We start from the raw sequence: 15,674 nt of genomic DNA on the forward strand, positions 1-15,674 counted from the left end.
ACGCAGGGTGACACGGGGGACACGCAGGGAGACACGGAGGACACGCAGGGAGACACGGAGGACACGCAGGGTGACACGGAGGACACGCAGGGAGATACGGGGGACACGCAGGGAGACACGGAGGACACGCAGGGAGACACGGAGGACACGCAGGGTTATACGGGGGACACGCAGGGTGATACGGGGGACACGCAGGGAGACACGGAGAACACGCAGGGTGACACGGGGGACACGCAGGGAGACACGGAGGACACGCAGGGTGACACGGAGAACACGCAGGGTGACACGGAGAACACGCAGGGTGACACGGAGGACACGCAGGGTGACACGGGGGACACGCAGGGTGACACGGGGGACACGCAGGGAGACACGGAGGACACGCAGGGAGACACGGAGGACACGCAGGGTGACACGGAGGACACGCAGGGAGATACGGGGGACACGCAGGGAGACACGGAGGACACGCAGGGAGACACGGAGGACACGCAGGGTGATACGGGGGACACGCAGGGTGATACGGGGGACACGCAGGGTGATACGGGGGACACGCAGGGAGACACGGGGGACACGCAGGGTGACACGGAGGACACGCAGGGAGACACGGAGGACACGCAGGGTGACACGGAGGACACGCAGGGAGACACGGGGGACACGCAGGGAGACACGGAGGACACGCAGGGTGACACGGAGGACACGCAGGGAGACACGGGGGACACGCAGGGTGACACGGAGGACACGCAGGGAGACACGGAGGACACGCAGGGAGACACGGAGGACACGCAGGGAGACACGGGGGACACGCAGGGTGACACTGAGGACACGCAGGGTGACACGGAGGACACGCAGGGAGACACGGAGGAAACGCAGGGTGACACTGAGGACACCGAGGACACGCAGGGTGACACTGAGGACACGGAGGACACGCAGGGTGACACGGAGAACACGCAGGGTGACACGGAGGACACGCAAGGAGACACGGAGGACACGCAGGGTGACACGGAGGACACGGAGGACACGGAGGACACGCAGGGTGACTCCCGGTCACTACAACCAGCAGACCGGCCCACAATCTATTAAAGAACAAACCAAGACGCGTTTCCATGGTGACCATACAGGGGCGTGGCCTGTCCTCTGATTGGCCGCATCATGTTTTCTTCCAAATTTCAGTTGCTATGGCCACGCCCGGCGGAAGCGGAATTACCCGGATCTGTGACAAAGTGTAACAACGAGTGAGGATGGTGTCCTGGATCATATCCCGAATGGTGGTGTGAGTACCGTCCTATATACTGCAGTACACACCCGCCAGGGCTCCCTGTCTACATGGCACAGAGGTAGCCAACGTCTGACACCCCCAGGTGTTGTAGAACTACATGTCCCAGCATGCCCTCACAGCCTCTCGCCAAGCAAGGCTTGCTGGGACTTGTAGTTCCACGGCAGCTGGAGAGTGACAGGTTGCCTAAGCTACCTCTCTAGTCAGTCTGAGGGTGAGTGTGGCACATTCCTGTGTGACCAGGTGAGTGACTGTGCACTGGGCACCTTCCTGTGTGACCAGGTGAGTGACTGTGCACTGGGCACCTTCCTGTGTGACCAGGTGAGTGACTGTGCCCTGGGCACCTTCCTGTCTGGCCAGGTGAGTGACTGTGCCCTGGGCACCTTCCTGTCTGGCCAGGGGTGAGTGACTGTGCCCTGGGCACCTTCCTGTCTGGCCAGGGGTGAGTGACTGTGCCCTGGGCACCTTCCTGTCTGGCCAGGGATGAGTGACTGTGCCCTGGGCACCTTCCTGTCTGGCCAGGGGTGAGTGGCTGTGCCCTGGGCACCTTTCTGTCTGGCCAGGGGTGAGTGGCTGTGCCCTGGGCACCTTTCTGTCTGGCCAGGGGTGAGTGGCTGTGCCCTGGGCACCTTTCTGTCTGGCCAGGGGTGAGTGGCTGTGCCCTGGGCACCTTTCTGTCTGGCCAGGGGTGAGTGGCTGTGCCCTGGGCACCTTCCTGTCTGGCCAGGGGTGAGTGGCTGTGCCCTGGGCACCTTCCTGTCTGGCCAGGGGTGAGTGGCTGTGCCCTGGGCACCTTCCTGTCTGGCCAGGGGTGAGTGGCTGTGCCCTGGGCACCTTCCTGTCTGGCCAGGGGTGAGTGGCTGTGCCCAGGGTGCATGTCATAGCTTTGCCACAGCTATAATGTTCATCCAGATTTAGGGTCCCTGTACAATGCACTTTATGCAGAAATAATTTCTGTAGAACTATGACCATTGTGCCTACTTTTTGTGCATTTGACGCAATTACCACTATCTATGCTTCTTATCTTTGCTATATTGAAGCGGAGTGTTTAATGGATCGCTAAACCAGAAAATCTAACCTTTCAGTTATCAACCATGGTAGTAAAATACATTGTTCAGTGTTAATCTGACATCCCACTACGCTCTGTTAAACGCTATTACCTCCCCACTGTACTGCGGACAGTTGAAGCACTTCCCACATCTGTAGGATGGTCTCTAGATGGATTGCATACATATCAAAATGCTGATATTGCAGGCATTTAAATTATTGTGCATAATTTCCCCCCTGATCACCTCCTCCCATGCGCGTATCCAAGACTTCGCCCGCGCTGCCCCCCTCCACTGGAACAAGCTCCCTCCCTCTATAAGAACTTCCACTAATCTGTCCAGTTTCAAACGGGCTCTAAAAACCCACCTTTTTTTTTAAAGCCTTTCAGTCTCCCACTTAATTTCCTACCTTTTCTTCTACCTATTCCCCTTCCCTTATCCTTATCTCTCCCTCTCTACCCTGTGTCTCTCTGTCTGTCTTCCCCACCGCTTAGATTGTACGCTCCTCTGAGCAGGGTCATCTCTCCTCCTGTCCTCACCACTCTTAACTCTGCTCTCCAGCTACCTAGCCCTCCTCCTCGAGGACCCTCTTCTCCCCTCTCGCTCCTTCCTCTCCCCTCTGGGGGTTTCCCTGTCATCCGGGCCCTCCCTCTCGGGCTCAGCCGTATGCAGGACCTTCCCCTCTCCCCTCCCCCGCCCCTCTAGCTGTGCTTCGAGCTCACCGAGTTACTGTGCTTATTGTTTACTGTACTGTGCTGTCTCACCTTGTATTGTAACTTTGTCTGTCCCTGTACGGCGCTACAGACACCTAGTGGCGCCTTATAAATAAAAATAAAAAAAAATATTTAGAGCAAGACTGCAAAGTTGTCAGTCATATGCTGCCTGCTTAGTTAGAAAACAAACTTCCTCCTAACATGACAGTGGAGTCATAGAGAGCAACAAGCTACTATATCCCTTGGATCCCAGGGAACTGCCCACTGAAAACATTCTTCAGTTTTCCTGTTTTTGTAGCACTGGCAAAAGCCATATAGGGGTGTGATCACACAGACTAACAATAAGCCGCAAGCGCAGAATGACGAGCAAGCAACGTTTGCTGGAGCTATATACTTCAGAAACAATGCGGTTTCTGTATTAAGTTCCTTGTGCTCCACTAATAAGACAATGAAGCTGTAACTATTAACATGGAATTCTACTTTAAAGGGTACTTTACTTGTTTTCACATTGTTTGGGTCAGAAGAAATTTCAAATGCGGATGTTCCATATTACACAGTTTGGTTATTGCCACTAACTGTGGCCCCAGCTGCAGCTTATGGGGACCCTCACCTTACTGCTACATGGGAGTTAGTGCTTATACCAGTGTGGGGTTGTTTGTGACTGGACCAGGCTCCATAGATTGCTATAGTACATATAGAGAACATTAAAAACTGGTATTACATGCTTGTCTTTTGTTCCAGAAATGCAGACTAAGTTATTTACTTTTATACTTACACCTCTCTAATGCCAGTAGCATTCTGTACAAAGGACAGAGCAGAACGATTAAATTGTCATAGTAGTTTAGAACTAATGATAGTCTCTGTGTCTTTGGCAAGAGGAATTAATTTGTCACTTCAATAGTTACTTTTATCTTTTTTAACATATTACCACACAAGCAGCTTTCTTATTCATTGTATAGTAGGCAGAGATAAGTATTTCATCCGGGAGGGGGGCGTGACTAATGGGCGGGAAGGGGCGGGCACCTCGAGTTGCGTCATTTTTTTCCCCCGCCCCCACGAGTAAAATGACGTTTTGTTGCGGGGGAGGGGCCAAAATGATGCGATTCTTGGTGAATCGCGTCATTTTGTCAAGGGTGTGCCAGGATGCGGGAGAAATGCCAGCTATCGTGGGAGCCCGGGAGTCTGACCCGAATTTCGGGAGTCTCCCGGACTTTCCAGGATAGTTGGCAAGTATGAAGTATTTTATGGTGATTTATTTATTATTGTTTATTTTTTATATAGCACAAATATATTGGCTCTGTAGAGAGAATATTTGTTTTTCACATCAGTCCCTGCTCCATTGAAGCTTACAAGTTACCTAACACACAAGCACACGCAATAGGGTCCGTTTTAGTCCGCAGCCAGTTAACCTACCATGTGTGTTTTTGGAGTGTGGGAGGAAACCCACGCAAAGGGAGAACATAACTAATGACCTCATTGCTCTGTGGCAGCAATGCTAACCACATTGTCATCATTATGACTGGTTCATATACAATTTATTAACAAAAATTCATGTTTTTTTTATTGAATATTATGTAAAAGACCACATGTTTTGTTTCTTTTTTTTCTTATTTATTTTTTTCCTTTTCATCTATAAAGAATTACTTGCGTGACGAAAGCATTCTTAAATGTGATTTAATTCATTGGCTTTTCTGTGTACTTTAAGTGTAAATAACTGATAAATATAAAATTGCACAGGTTTGGGATCTTTTGTTTGCAGTTCTGGTATTAAAAATCGGCAAAACCAGGAAAAATATAATTGCAGTCGCTTGGTGATGATGTCATACACACAGACATGGCACCTCCTAACGCATGAGTTTGATGGTGGTGCAGAAGTTTGTACCCACTGATGGAAGTACTTGGGCCTAGTTAGGCTGTTCATGGCGAAGTGTAGGTACAAAAACAAGATTTAATATGGCAAAATTATTGAAATTGTAAGAAAGGGACTGCTACACTTTTGCACAGTGCACCACATCAGATTTTCACACACACACACGTAAGCACATTTCTGGTTTACAGTGATGTCTCCTTAGAGCGGAGAGTAGGCGATTAACATGATGTGCGCTGGATACACTGCTTCCTGATAAATTAATAGGATGAATGTTCATAAATATTGCTTGAGCCCACAAAGGACTGCCACCACTGTGTGTAGTTGACAAATGCACATGTATCTCTCGGCAAGACCACCAGTGACATAAATGGATTGTAGTGTAGACTTTACAATCACATTTTTCCCTGATTTGATATCCTGCACATCTTGAGGTTTAGCATTGTTCTTTTTATACAACATATTGTTATAAATATAGACAAAGTAACTAACGAGAGGTTTTTCTGGTTTCAAGTGATTCATGTTTTTACTTGTTGTCAAATGTATCCTATGAACTGTCATAAATGTAGAACTGGTGTAGTAAACCCTAAGCTGGAAATACAAAATTAAACTGGGTGGCCATCTAAACCGCAGGCCAGTAGCTGCATGTGAGGCCTAGTATTGGACTCGGACCAGTGTAGGTAGACACCAGGTCACAGCAGGCATTTATAATCCTTGGCTTATATGTGTTTGCAGTCTGACTGGTGTGTTTTGTACTAATACATGTAACTACTATTTTGTCTGTTTGAGTAAGCATCTTTCTGGGCGTGTACTTTGTTTGGACCTGTAAAATTGGCCTTATGTGTGCTGTATATAGCACAGTGTGTATACTGTTGTGTATACTTCTTGAAGGACATACTATAGACTCTGGTTTGTGCTGTTACTGCTTGGGATGTTTTTTTTAATTCTATCACTCATTATGTGCCATACTTTATATCCTCTTGTTCTTGTCCTGCAGGCTTGTCTTCGGTTTGCTGTATCCTGCATATTCCTCGTACAAAGCTGTAAAAACCAAGAATGTTCGTGAATATGTGAGTATCCGTCGTTGACCTAATGTCTCCTACGTACATTAGAGGCAGCCATTTTATTGAATAGTCAATATTCAAGAGAATACAGCTAGAGATCATTAGGAGCCAGTGACATCACTGAGGAGCTCTATGATCAGTTGTCAGCAGGCAGCGGTTCCCAATGCACAGATAAATGGCATGTGACCGCTAGGTCAGTTTGCGAAATGGCTGCCTCCACCTGAAGTAATTTATGAAGTGCATCCACTGTGCAAAACCACCAGATATCCACTATTAAGCTTTTGGGCATAGTCCTCACTCAAAAGTCCATCTATTGGTGCACACAGACTATGGCTATACAACTCACAATACATATAAAAATATTGACGGGACATATGAAACATAATGCAGCTGTGTAAGATAAAGCAGCTATCTTGTGTTTAGAATATAAAACACTGCACCTTTAACTAAACCACAAGCTGATTAAATACGGTAGGAAAATACTTTGTGTTACTGATGCCACAAATTTCTCCAGGCATCTATAGGTGTGTGTGTGTGTGTGTGTGTGTGTGTGTGTGTGTGCATCCACCTCAGTGTTATTAATCTGTGACTTATCTCCTTTATATCAATGTTCAGCTTGTGCTGCACTGCTCTAATGACACACTGTCTCATCCATTCTGCTTTGCAGGTCCGCTGGATGATGTACTGGATAGTTTTCTCTCTCTTCATGTCGGTAGAAATGTTTACAGACATTTTCCTGTCCTGGTAAGAGACCTTCCTTGTACCTCTCTGTTCTCTGGGATATCTTACCCAGAGGGCTTCAACTGCTCACTCGTCTTCCATAAAATCACGGTGTGTCTTGCTGTCCTTATTATATACTGGTTCTCTATCGCCTGACCTTTATATTCTCTCCCTACATAAGCTAGATCTTCGAATTTCTATTGCATCTCTGTCATGTAATTATCTCAGTAACGGCACACACTACTCCCTAATGTTAACGAATGATAATGAGAAGACATGGGATCTATCCAGGTTGTATGCCCTAAATTTACATTTTTGCCTCGGGCACAAAGCTTCGGCCATTTAACCCATACTGGGAGCGGAAGCAAAAATATGTAATCCTAATTCTTTAGACTGCTAGTGTATAGGTCATTCTCAGGAGTGTAGCATTGACATTGAAACGTTGTCCCCGTGTGTGTGAGAGCGGTTTTACTGCTTTTACAGTAAAGAAGCAGAAGTCTTTATATGCTGGTGATGTATACTCATTACTCATTCATGCTTAGTGGGCGATAGGATGTTTATTACATTATAAAAGGTGTGACTTTGGAACATTTTCCTATTGCTTGTCCCTCATTGTCTATTCTCTCTTCTCTGCAGGTTCCCATTTTACTATGAGATTAAAATGGCCTTTGTCATCTGGCTGCTGTCTCCGTACACTCGAGGAGCCAGCTTGCTGTACAGGAAGTGTGTGCACCCTGCCTTGTCCCTGAGAGAGAAGGTAATCTGTTGTATATATCCCTCCTCCTTCATATATGTACACATTGCTTTGTATTGTATATCTCACCCTTCCATGCCATTATCTTCCACTTGTGCTTCTCCTCTCACCCACTGGCTCCTATTAGGCAGGAAAACTGCTGTTCTGGGGGATAAGGAATGTTTATATTGGGTGGGGCTCCGACACTTGGGGGTATATTTACTGAACTGCGGATTTGAAAAAGTGGAGGTGTTGCCTATAGCAACCAATCAGATTCTAGCTTTCATTTATCTAGTACTTTTTACAAAATGACAGCTAGAATCTGATTGGTTGCTATAGGCAACATCTCCACTTTTTCAAACCCGCCGTTTAGTAAATCTAGCCCTTGGTGTCTGCCATAGAACCAGGCTCTCCAAACCACAGGAACCGCATCAGACTGTGGGTGCTGCTGCTATCTCCCTGGTGGTTGTACGTTATTTAATGGTTCCTATGCAATCCAGGAGCTAACCTATCTAGTGCAGTACTGTCATCGACTGTCACGGATAAGGAACAACATGTTACAAGCATGGCCCGTCCTTACATGTGATGTTGTCCTGTCTTTATAGTCTCAACATAAGGCTTTTAGATCCCCCTTTCTGATTTCATGTTATATTTTCCACATTAAGAGGAGAATATAGACTTGTACGATGCAGGTAGAGGTTTTAAGCCCCTACCATGGCTATTGAGACATAAAGCATTTTTCTTTCAATTACTGCACTAGTTTTAATAGTAAAGAGAAAATGACTTCTGTGTTCCATCACCTTTAGATGTTGCCTGATGGTGTCTTGTTCATCGTTATTTCTTGAAAAATTGTTCAGTTTCTTAAGCACTTGTGGCACTTGGCATGGAGGTTAGGATCACAATGCCTTTAAACAGCTGACGGGCAGCGATAGGCTTCCAGGGATGGGGGAGATTTGGTCACTCACGCCAACTCCCCACTTAATCAAGGTAATTGAATCCTCCCTAGAATGACAGTTGGGCGTAATCCATTTTTGAAGTGATGTCCTTATAAATAACAGGTATCAAAACCATCCCACTCTGAAACTATACAGCTCTAAATGATGTGGTGTAAGTGGCTCTTTACAAACATTAAAATCCTGATGTATTGTTTTTCACCTGAAGGCTTGTGTTCTGTACATACTAATGTGGAGTGTGCTTCTGTAACTCTGGGGTGCTTAATGGTCCTCTTGTGACAAGTGCTCCTTATTTCCTTTTGGCTCAAAGAGAAGGTTTCATTGAAGCGGCTGACCTGGTTTACCCAAGTGTCCATAGCTCTTCAGTCACCTCCTATGGACCATTGGATCTATCTCCGCTTATTTACCTATGTCTTCCTCTTGGCAGGTGCTGTGACAAGGCGAGATTCAGAGCTAGTTGCTCAATCTCTTCATTTTGTTGTAGGAAATTATCCCCTGTTAGCGTTCTCACTCTTTCTGTCCTCAGCCTTCAGCAGAGGAGGAATCTAAGTTACACCCTTGGATGCTATGAGGACATTGTTATTTTCACCAAGTTATGCACAGAAAAGGTGCCTGGTTCTTGTCAACCCACTCTTATGGTCCAGTCTACAATCAGGCCTGAAGTAGAAAAGTGGATTTATTAGTGTAGCATTTAATCTTTTTCTCTGAAAAAACTGAGGGACACTGATCTACCCACATGAAATGTCTTTTGTTCTGTTATGATCGATCTGTTCAGGTTTTCTGTTCCTATATGTATCACCTCCTCTTCTCTTTACAATATGTAAACCGGGCCTGTTGGCAGTGGGAGGGGTTAGATGACATAGGAGTTCTGTTCTTAACGTCTAACTCCGGTTGGTGGAGCTTAATCCACAGTGATATCTTTGTCCCCCATGACTTTAGAGGGGTTAATTAAAGGACTTATCGGTAATAGAATCCCATTTTTAGCTAACTGCAATCTGTACATCTAATGACGCATGAAGCACTTACTACTCATGTCGGCTTTGTTGTACGATGTGTGTGCTCCATTCAGATGGTTATACATGATTAAAGTTCAACTCTGTAGTATTGCATAAAACGATGACCACTATCTCCACGTGCAGCTTAGACGTGAAGGTCTGTGTGTCAGGCCATTGACTGTCTCTATAGTCAGAGCATACAAAGCTGATTGCTGATAAAGTTACAGCCGAAGTTAGGCTTGTGTGTGAGCTTTCTTATTATAAATACCTTTCTTTTCCCACTGAAAGGGGTTGTATATTTCAGGCAGCATAAAATCCGCTGTATTTGACCACTAAGCTACATTATGTCTAATTTAGCCACCTGGAGTCAAATTGGGCATCACCATTCATTTTTTTTATCTTTTAGAGGGAGACAGGCTGAAGAAACAAGTCCCCCCATCCATCCATCATGTTAGCAAATAGCTTCTCGCACCAAGCCTGATGCTGTGATCTGTGCACAGAATTGTGTTCTGGCTTGAGAGTGTGTGTAGCTAGATTTAACAGGGTACAGAGAACTTGCACATAACTAGGACGACGTAATGTGATGTAGGCTAATTATTTCTAGTATATCCACATTCCCAGATGACGGCACGCTGCTATGTGAGGCCTCCGAGTCTTCTCCGCTTTATAGGTCAATGTGTCACAGTGCAGCTCTCTTTAATCTTACCCAAGCTGGTCTTCCCATCAGGATCATATAACGTGCAGGTTATTAAAGTGGAAGCCATTGTCTTTCCTTCAAATTCTAGATCAGACCTTACACAACATTCATACTTGGTGTAAATGTTTCAGTTGATTACTACTGTACAAGAAGTGTTTATTTAGGCTACTAGTCAGGATGCTCATACTTCATTTTATTGTGTCCTAGTTGGTGTTCCCTGCAGTACGTGTGTGTATGGATATCTTGGTGATTTGGCGGAGGTGTATACATAAACCTTTGGCTAGTGCTATCAAGTGTCCCACGCTGGATTTGTAAAGCGCTCTATACTATTTTAGAAAATTGTACCAAGTTCTCCTATGATGCAGGCTTAGACAACACGTGGCTCTCCGGTTCTTGTGGAACTAAAAGTCCCAGCATAACCTGCTAGTCACAGTGGAGAGCCACGTGTTGTCTACTCTCTAATCCAGTGGGTATATTTCTGGGACATGTCCCATATGTTTGTCTGCTGCTATAGGGCACCCTGTGGTTTTCCATCTGTTGTGGAAAAGCTGGATTGCTGTAATAAGCACATCCCTCTGTGTCATCTGACAGCTGTCCCCTCAGGCTGCTTCTGAATTCCAGAGACTGCTTCTGTCCTGACCTGTTCCTTACCTCCGAGAACAGCCGAATACCTCTGTACCCTCCCCTCTGCCTCGTCTACGTTACAGTGATGTCTCCCACGCTTCACCTAAACCTCTGTTTCTTTCTAGGAGATAGATTCGTACATTGTGCAGGCAAAGGAGCGAAGCTACGAATCAGTGGTGACCCTTGGACGGAAGGGTCTGAACATCGCAGCCAGTGCGGCTGTGCAGGCTGCTACCAAGGTACATCCGGAGATTTCCATGCAGGCCTGTCCCACACAATGTGGCTATAAGAAGAATCTTTATTTAGAAGTCACTCTTGACATTGTAGAATCATTAAGAGAGAGCACCTGTCATTCACACAGGCAGTACTAGCGTTCTCTATTCCCTGACCTGTCAGCAGAGAACAACTGGTGTAAACGGCTCCAATGTGACTTGTATAGAGTTATACCGATTTTCCACAGGGCACCTTGTTCCAATGATGCTTTCATAGTCACTTAAGGCAAAAAGTAAAAGTATTGCTTATCATTAATTTATTGCGCCAACATATTCCAAAATCTTGTACAAACATGGAGAACAGTTTGATCAGATCATGAATAATATGGCTTGAATTGTATAGAAGACACAGAGATGATCTTTATATAAATAATGCTGTGCAGCTGGCCCAGTATAGTGCGTAGAGGTTATACATGAACGAGCGCGTTTAGGAGAGCCCAGTGCCCTTGTCCTGGTAGGATAGGGTTAATAATTGCAGCTCTTACTCCTCACACCAACCTGCTGTTTCAGATGTAGGCCTGCTCACTGGCCAAGAGCTCCAGAGGGCATGTTCAGGAGTATGCTGGTGTTTCTGGGAAGAACTGCACATTAGCAGAAAAATGTGTTAAGTTGGGACGTAGAAGTTACACAGCTTCACCTTCTTTAGAATACTATGTATACAGCTGTGTTATTTCTGGAACCAGTAACACGTGGCATTCCGGAGCTGTAACTTTTCTGATATATTGCTTCTAAATGTATGCAATGGCCTTAGTTGTCCTTCAAGTAATCCCCCATGCTTCATTGCCCGGTCACTATATTGTGTTTTAGATCTTGGTATCTCTTTATGTTGGAATAAGCAAGCATCAGTTTAAATAGCGCTTATGTGGTTTCTCGCTTTCAGTCAGTTTAATTCACTGTATTCTACGTGGCTTCCTACATCTTGGAGCTCTTATTTCAAAGAATGGAAGTTATTAGTGTCTGAAGGGTCCTATGTGTAGGATATGTGTAAATTGTTTCATATTGTGCACCAATATTTCCAATAGAATCAGGAACAGGTCATTGTTTTCCTCTTCAGGGCCAGGGGGCGCTAGTGGGACGTCTGCGCAGTTTCAGTATGCAGGACCTAAGAGAGCTCCCGGATGATGCACCCATACACTACAGAGACCCCTTGTATCCTGATGCACCTGAGCTCCATCGCCGCCCCATTGGTAAGTAGCGTGAGTTTTGTAGGAAGTCTGAGATAACCGCAAACTACATGTCTCTAATGGGAATGGGTGGTCGTTATCTGGTGGGTGTTGGGGAACAGGATTGATAAAACAAGGAGTGAAGTGCACTAATAACAAGACAATGTCATCTGTAATCTCAGCTCTGTAACATGACCATGTTCTGTAGCTTACACCACCCAGTCCCAGGCTGACAGCGACTCCATGGATGAGAGGTGGTCAGATACCGAAGCCAGATCGTCGGCAAGAACGCGAGGTGGTCTACCACCAAAACCTATGCAAAGGAGCCAGAGTCTACGGGTGAGCAAGAAGAAGGTGTTAACCAAGGAGGTAAGGAGCAGCTTGTAAGCTTCACCTGTTGTCAAATACTGATGTGCTTTATATGGCATGTTTTTAAGCTGATATCCCATATCCCCCTCTCTTCATTTTGGGTGAATAACAGGCCACTACCAGGAGCAGCAAACCTAGAGCGAAGAAGAAGGTGGTGCAATCTGAATCGGAAATGTAATTTATGTTGGCGATCACAGAAGGACTGGCAAGATGCCCCCTCATCCGTTTAAAGCTGAAAACACTGAATTTTAAACCTAATTTAATGCTCGCACTGGCTGCGTGTTGATGCTTCATGGTGTGCGTCTGTGTAAATATTTGGAAGTATGCGACTGCCAATCTCAGCGTGTGCCTTTATGTGTGCGCACAGGTATAAGTACATACGTATTTATAGAATTACATTTGTACACTTTATACATAGTTTTAATAAGAGAGCTGGATACGGTTTCCTGAATCACGTTTTATTTTCTGACACCAAAACATCCCTTCTAGTGTCACTTTATATTGTACTCACCATAAACACCAGTCTGATCACCAGAGACTGAGTGTGGCTCAGTCTGACCCCTCCCCTAGTCCGCTGCAACTGGCGGAGGGTCAGCGTTCAGTAATGTATCTGGATACTCACATGTCGTATACCCATCTCCTTATACCCCTCCTCTATCACATTCCCTCACCACTGTCACCCCCACATCGGTGACTAGTGTGTGCTCTGCAGGGTCCATATAGAGTGTCGTTTAGTAGTGTCCTACATGGACGCAACTTCACTGCTAAAATGTTTTTTATGTGCGATTTCTCTGGCTGAGCCCCTCAGGGATATAGTAATTCCTGTCCGCAGTAATGTTCCCCATTTTCTCTTATTTTACAGTCACTGTTCTCTTCTGTAAGTGTGCCAGCTGGTGGATTAATATCACATCACATGACTGTTTTATTTCCTGTGCAATATGTGTATATGTACATTTATATGTGTGTATTTGTACATTTATATGTGTGTATGTGTATCTTTTTTACAGTCACTTTCTGGTTATCAGGATTGGCATCCTGGTCCCATAATTAATGTTTACTTGGTTTGTCTTACGGGCCACAGGCTTTGAGCATGGTTTATGGCTCACAATCCAGAGACTGTGCAGAAGTAAACCCCGTCAGATATGAATCTATCTTCTTAAAAGGGATCTTCACCCTCAAGACTAACGTCCTCTGCATTGTATTGTCCAACTTTCATTTTCACAGTGATTTGATAGAGGATGGCACATCTCTGATGGCACCATGGGATTAGATAGGCACCAACGGGCACTGGGATATTTCTCTTCTAACATATGGGCTAGACTGTGACTATCTCTAGCTCCCAATATACTTTAAGCCAATGTTTAATAGGGTGATATATAAATGTTCTCTGACCTAATGTGAGAGCCATGTCTTTTACTGTCAGGTGTGGTTCTGTCTAAATTTTATTTCCTCCTATATGTGTACCATTGTGTCCACTGAACAAGCTATTGTATATACTTTCGGCCCTTCCTTCATGAATGCTGAAGGTGTGTGTAAGGTATACATTGGATGCACTAATATACTGTAACTTTTATTTCTATGTTCGGTTGTTTTATTAGTGTTATTTTGTAATTTGTATTGAAGGTTGATATGCTTTTATTGTTTCAAATTGAAAATATCTTGCCTGCTAGAAGTAACAAATGTTATGGATTTTTAGACCTTTCACATATTATTTAAATGGGCTAATTTTCATATTTACATGTATTTTCAACCTTCTGCATTTTTGACAGGTGCCCTCGTGCAACCTTTATTACATGGGGTTATATTTTCAGTTTCTCTGCTTTTCGGCCATGTATTTGAGCTGTTTCTATTTCTTGGAGTATAGCCCAAACTGTATCTGATAAAGCGATCACAGTGACATTGTGTCAGGTATCAGGGCATATACAATTTTATGAATACACGGCTAGAAAAATAAAAGAAAGCATTTGATTAAACTTGTAGGGGGGTGCACAAAGCCAAAAAAAAAAAATCTGAAGGTTGCAAGTCTTGATTTATACTCTACTTTATGAACCTGCGTTGGGATTTGGTGGTCGCAGCATCCTGCCGCAATCTGACAGGCCAAGGACACCCCTAGTCCATATCTTGTCTTACACACAATACAAAACCTCTTATGTTGATGACCAATGCTGCAAGACCAGTAACCCTCTTAATGTTTCTGTGCTCTGGGAATTTGTGGGTTAAAAATAGTTTTTCTCTCAATTGCACTCTGTTCCTTGTGTGCCCAAAATTCTAATCCCACTACTATGCAGAAAGGGTTACAATGGTCCTTTTGTCTCTGTATTTATACATGTCAGATGTCTACTGTATAGAAATAGAAGTTAATGGAACAACATAATAATTTTCCAGAGATGAACTCCATTGTTTGTGAAAATGCAAATATATTCTGAAAGTGCCAAAGTTTAGCCACCACTGTCTGCTGAAAAACTGGCATTTACCAAGTGTGATTGCCCTGTAATCTGTGGCCAAGGCTTGTCACCTCAAGTGCCTGATGTTTCTAACCTCTTTTATATGTTTGACAATCTATGTCCTGTTTGATAACCCTTGAAAATAAACAGTTTTTTTTTGTATTGCTAAAATCTTGTAATTGTGGTCTGATGGGCTTGTATGAAGTTTAATTTAAAGATTCGGTTGTTGCAATCAGTTTATTTGCTGTCTTTATGCAAGAGTTTGTGCACAACTGTCACCAATCCTCATCATCATCATTTATTTATATAGCGCCACTAATTACGCAGCGCTGTACAGAGAACTCACTCACATCAGTCCCTGCCCCATTGGGGCTTACAGTCTAAATTCCCTAATATAGACACACACACAAAGACACAGACAGACAGGGAGACAGACAAAGACCAATGTCTAATCCTTCATCTCACAAATGTCAGTTGCTGTTATTGGGGCTCCCACGTACATGTGATGAAGGCTAAAGGTGATGGTCATTTATAAACCTGCAAAAGCAGGTTTAAACGTCATGCTCCCAAATTAAATGACGGGTGCATTTTCGGTTACACCTGCAATCCTCCAAAGGTAAGAACAGTTCCAAACCATGAGATGTGGCCAGGTACCTAATTATTGCACTAGGCAGACACACATTTTGCACGTGTAGGCATAGTTTTTGGATACTTTTACAGAGTAGGAACAAGGTTATTGCTTTA

General features: G+C 44.8%; 1 protein-coding gene across 1 annotated transcript; it reads left to right on the top strand.

Annotated features, from left to right (window-relative positions):
• Window positions 1-1,037: 1,037 nt before the first annotated feature.
• REEP4 (receptor accessory protein 4) lies at window positions 1,038-15,148 on the top strand. Its single transcript, XM_075207135.1, has 8 exons — window positions 1,038-1,267; window positions 5,894-5,966; window positions 6,628-6,704; window positions 7,317-7,437; window positions 10,808-10,921; window positions 12,009-12,141; window positions 12,326-12,486; window positions 12,599-15,148. Exons 1-8 carry the CDS (start codon window positions 1,236-1,238, stop codon window positions 12,662-12,664), a joined length of 777 nt encoding a protein of 258 aa, XP_075063236.1. The 5' UTR covers window positions 1,038-1,235; the 3' UTR covers window positions 12,665-15,148.
• Window positions 15,149-15,674: the final 526 nt, after the last annotated feature.

Source organism: Mixophyes fleayi, chromosome 4 (assembly GCF_038048845.1).
Source record: "Mixophyes fleayi isolate aMixFle1 chromosome 4, aMixFle1.hap1, whole genome shotgun sequence".
NCBI lineage: Eukaryota > Metazoa > Chordata > Amphibia > Anura > Limnodynastidae > Mixophyes > Mixophyes fleayi.

Excerpts from the sequence above, each read along its gene's own strand:
- REEP4 (XM_075207135.1), top strand. The coding sequence starts at position 1,236 with ATGGTGTCCTGGATCATATCCCGAATGGTGGT. Across the intron at positions 1,268-5,893 it reads ATCATATCCCGAATGGTGGT|GCTTGTCTTCGGTTTGCTGT; the intron begins GTGAGTACCGTC and ends CTTGTCCTGCAG. Across the intron at positions 7,438-10,807 it reads CCTTGTCCCTGAGAGAGAAG|GAGATAGATTCGTACATTGT; the intron begins GTAATCTGTTGT and ends GTTTCTTTCTAG.